The sequence below is a fragment of the Myotis davidii genome, unplaced genomic scaffold (genome assembly GCF_000327345.1).
Source record: "Myotis davidii unplaced genomic scaffold, ASM32734v1 scaffold147, whole genome shotgun sequence".
Classification (NCBI taxonomy): Eukaryota; Metazoa; Chordata; class Mammalia; order Chiroptera; family Vespertilionidae; genus Myotis; species Myotis davidii.
This window is the reverse complement of record NW_006383010.1, coordinates 9364708-9368857: the sequence shown is the minus strand read 5'-3', so window position 1 is coordinate 9368857 and position 4150 is coordinate 9364708. Positions and strand designations below refer to the sequence as shown.

General features: G+C 40.8%; 1 protein-coding gene across 3 annotated transcripts in view; it reads right to left on the bottom strand.

The window, feature by feature from the left end:
• Window positions 1-4150, bottom strand: part of AKAP7 (A-kinase anchoring protein 7) — an 85650-nt gene that overhangs the window by 49883 nt on the left and 31617 nt on the right. For 2 of the 3 annotated variants that reach the window (XM_006778476.2, XM_006778477.2), the window contains exon 6: window positions 2601-2713. In XM_006778476.2, coding sequence (XP_006778539.2) covers window positions 2601-2713 — 113 coding nt within the window. Of the gene's footprint in view, window positions 1-1704; window positions 1868-2600; window positions 2714-4150 lie in introns of those variants that run through there. The other variant, XM_015557836.1, reaches the window with a different exon arrangement.

Below are 4150 nucleotides of genomic sequence, written 5' to 3'. Positions count from 1 at the left end.
GTAGACAAAGTAAAATCCCAGAAGACCATTAGTGCTGAGAGATGGGAACAGACAGTGGGAAATGCACAAAAGTTAAGAAGAAAGACCAAACAGTCACATTTCAAATAATCTGCATTGCAAATGACAGAGCATAATAAAAATCCACTTTTACGTGTATGCCACCTTTTCATATTGCTTTTCACTTTTACAGTGGAACCAATGATTTGCTACATAGAGAAAATGCTTTACATTTATTTAAGACTGCAAGTCTCAAGAGTATACAGGAGGTCCTCAAATAATACCATTTTGGAATAATGTCCATGAGATGCCACAGGAACTTAACTCTTGTTTATATCAGGGTAAAACTGGTTTCATTACACCTCGTTTCGCCGAAGTTCCAAGAACCTATTGCCGACGTTCAGTGAGGACTTATTGTATTACACACAGACCCTCTGGATCAGAATCACCCATGGCACTTACTAAACATCAAAAGTCAAGGCCTTATTTTATTTTATTTATCTTTATTGTCGAAAGTATTGCAGATGCCCCCTTTTCATTCCCACTGACCCCTTCTAGCCTGCACACACACACCCCCACACACACACACCCCGCCCCCGGCCTTCACCACACTATGGCCTATGTCCATGGGTTATGCATATATTCAAACAACTTCTTTGGCTGATCTTTTCCCACCCAGTCCATCTAACTCCAGATCTGAAGTAAGAGGGTGGAAATCTGCGGCTTCACCAAGCTTCCCAGGTGACTCATGAATCCCAACGTTTAAGATAGAACTTTCTTAAGCATTCAGAAACACTGAACACCATAGTAGTAACCGGAAAGGAATCATTTCATAGGTAAGAAGAAAATATTCTTATTTGGCTTTCTGAAAAAAACAGTAAGGTCATACATACTTTATTTTCTAAAGATTAAGCATTCTAACCGAAACAAAATCCAACCTGATTTAGAGTTTATATACCACATAAGCAAGGACTGCTTCTATTTTGATAATAACTCAGCCCAGCACCCAGTATCTGGCAGATAGTAAGCCCTCAATAAAGATCTGTTAAGTTAATATGATTTGGACCAGATTGCTCCTCACATATATAAATTAATTTGGCCAGTGGGAGGGACGAAATGAGACTGAGAATTAGATAAGATGAATTCTACACAGGGCTCTGCAACTAAGGAGAATATGATCTCATTTCTGCCACCTAACCTTTCTAAGTCCCATTTCCTTTCTGTAAAGGAAGGGAGCAGATCCCGTGAAATTAACTGCCAAAGAATCATTTCAATTCAGTCTGAAATACTGAAATTGAGATTCTAGAGGAGTCTAAATATTCCTCTGATAAATGTGCTTGGGTGCTATCATTTCAAAGTTAATATTGTAAAGACAGAACCACTTTGAAATGTGGATTATTACCTTCACCACTGATTTGTCATTCTGTGATTAAGTATGAAACCACTGGGAAGAGGGTAATCCATTTGAAAGCAAAAAAGGAAAGATAACAAGTAAAAAAGTAAACCGTCAGTCTATAAGTTGTGTCAGTTGTTATCATTCCAAATTTCAAAAATCTATTATTTAACAACTATTTTTACCAAAATAGTCTAGGAATGGCACCTATTAGGTCAATCACTTAAACACATGTTTTAAAGGACCAAAGAGACTTTCTGAGCACAGAGACAATAAATACAAAATGTGCCAAATTTAGAAACAAAGATCCACTTACTAATAAACATGCCCTTCATTTATAGATCTGCAAATCAGTCTTAACTGCAGCCAAGGGTCATGGGAAGCAGGAGTGAATACTAATCTGCATGGCCACCTCCACAACTCTGGTATATCAGAGCAGGTGAGCAGATGTCTTAATGTGCATGAGCAACTCCCAGGCTGCAATGGGAAAAACAATGAAGGGTTCCCTTCAAATTCCAGAAGAAATGCTCATGAATCCAGAAGAAAGTCAACAATTATCCCAACCTCTGAAGGAGGGAGAGTGGCATGCGAAGGCAGAAAGTCACCCTGAGACAGGGGATGTCAAGACACATGTCCCTTGGCTTGCGTCACTGTTGACCATCTTCAGGGAGAAGTACTTTTAAGTACAAGGTTTCCCACAGTTACTCTCTTGCCCCGTCCCAGGAGCACTTGCTCCAAGCCCTCAATGGAGACGGCTATTGGGAACTTTAGAAGGGCTCTGTAGACTAGGGTTAAAAAGCTTGTCCCCTTGAAAAACCCAGTTGTAGTGAGCAGCACCAGTGTATGCAGGTCAGTGGAAGAAGCTTTGATAGCAGCGGGCAGAAAACAACAATTAGCAAAGAAAGCAGAAAATAAAACCTTGGCACTACCTCAAGGCCCTTTGAGGGATGAAGCAGGCGTGGCAATAGACAAAGAAGCAGTGAGTGTTGGTCACAGTATACAGCCAAGAGCCACGCTGTCAAAGGAGGGAACACGTAGAACAGCCTCCACAGAGGCTCATGAGCCAACTTAGCACCCCCGGGAAGTAGACCCAGGAGCAATAACAGTAAGTAGGGTGTCAAAACCCACCACAGATGTCATTCATGCTGCTGACCATGCTTAATGCTGGTGTAGCCAGTAAACAAGGTTTGCAATACAAATGGCCACTCACCACCTTCCGGAGCCATGGTACTTGGGACAATTTCATGAAGGTCAAATGAGGCTTAAAACTTCTGCTTTCTCCTGCCGAGATGCCTTTTTCTTGAAATGTCCTTTTTGCAGCCTCTGAAGTAAATAAAAAGAAACACAAAAATGTTACTATAACACATGGCTTTCTTTATAAAAATGGCAAGTAAAAAAATAGCAAAATATTTTATAATAAAGATTATTTTATATATCTATGATTTTTAAAATATTTTTTTTTATTTCAGAAAGGAAGAGAGAGGGAGAGAGAGAGATAGAAACATCAATGATGAGAATCATTGATTGGCTGCTCCCTGCACGCCTCCTACTGGGGATTGAGCCTGCAACCCAGGCATATGTCCTTGACCAAAATTAAACCCAGGACCCTTCAGTCCATAAGCCAACAGTCTATCCACTGAGCCAAACCAACCAGGGCTATGAAATTTTTTTAAAAAAAAGAGAGAAAAACAATGTACATGATAAACATATATATGACAGTTAAATCTGCAATAATTTCAAATATTGAGTAAAGCACACAAAAGCAATAATTTGAAAGAGAAACATTTAATAAAGTAACTGACTGATAAGATGCTGACTCACTGATTATACCAGTAGTGTCCAAAGGTATAAAAAAGGACTAGCTGATCTGTGCCCTTCTTCTAAAATTTCTGCTTTGACCAAGATGGAAAAACAGGAATTAGATTTGCTCTCCCATCTGAAACAACCAATAAAAGGATAACATATATGAAACAAAGGTTTGCAGGACACTATATCCATCAAGAAATAAAGGACAGTGGCCCCTGAGAGATAAGAAGCAAACAAGATGAGCCCGACTGCCCAGCTTACATCCTTGAGTGTAGGTCTTCGTGCAAGGAGAATAGAGCTCAGTCACCTCATTGGTTCAGGAAAAACAGCTGGGAGTAGGCATCTGGAGCTCCCAGAGCAAAGAACTGGAGAAGTGAGACTTATACAAAGTGAAAACTCCAGAGATCTGCAAAGGGTCCCCCTTGAGTATTTAGCTGAGCATCGATACCAGCACATACATGGGAACAAACTAAGTGGGGCATGTCCTAAAACACCCTTCATTGCAAATCACTGCCACCAAATGATTTTTCTTCTCTCTTCTATGGCAATAGAGAAGGTTAAGCAAGAGACTGTTAAAATGCCAAGAAAACACTGGTTCTCAGTTGCAGACAGTTTTGCCTGAGTTAAGCAGCAACAAACCTCATGGAACATGGAGGACTAGAGTACCAGGCTGAAGGCTATGACGTCAAGATGCCCAAAGTACAGAGGAGAACAGGTCCAGTGACACCACGAGGTCTTCCATGGGGCACCACTGAAACCAGGCACAGCCAAGGGCTAGAAATGCTATCATCAGCCTCAGACTGATGGTAGCTACCGCTGATGACACAGCCCATCTCGAGAATGGATTCTGCACGGTTCTTTTTTGTCAAGTTACTAGCTTCTGATTCAAAGTCTGAGCCAAAGCAAGATCATCTTCCTGGCACCAAAGGAATCTATGAAAGAATACGTGACATG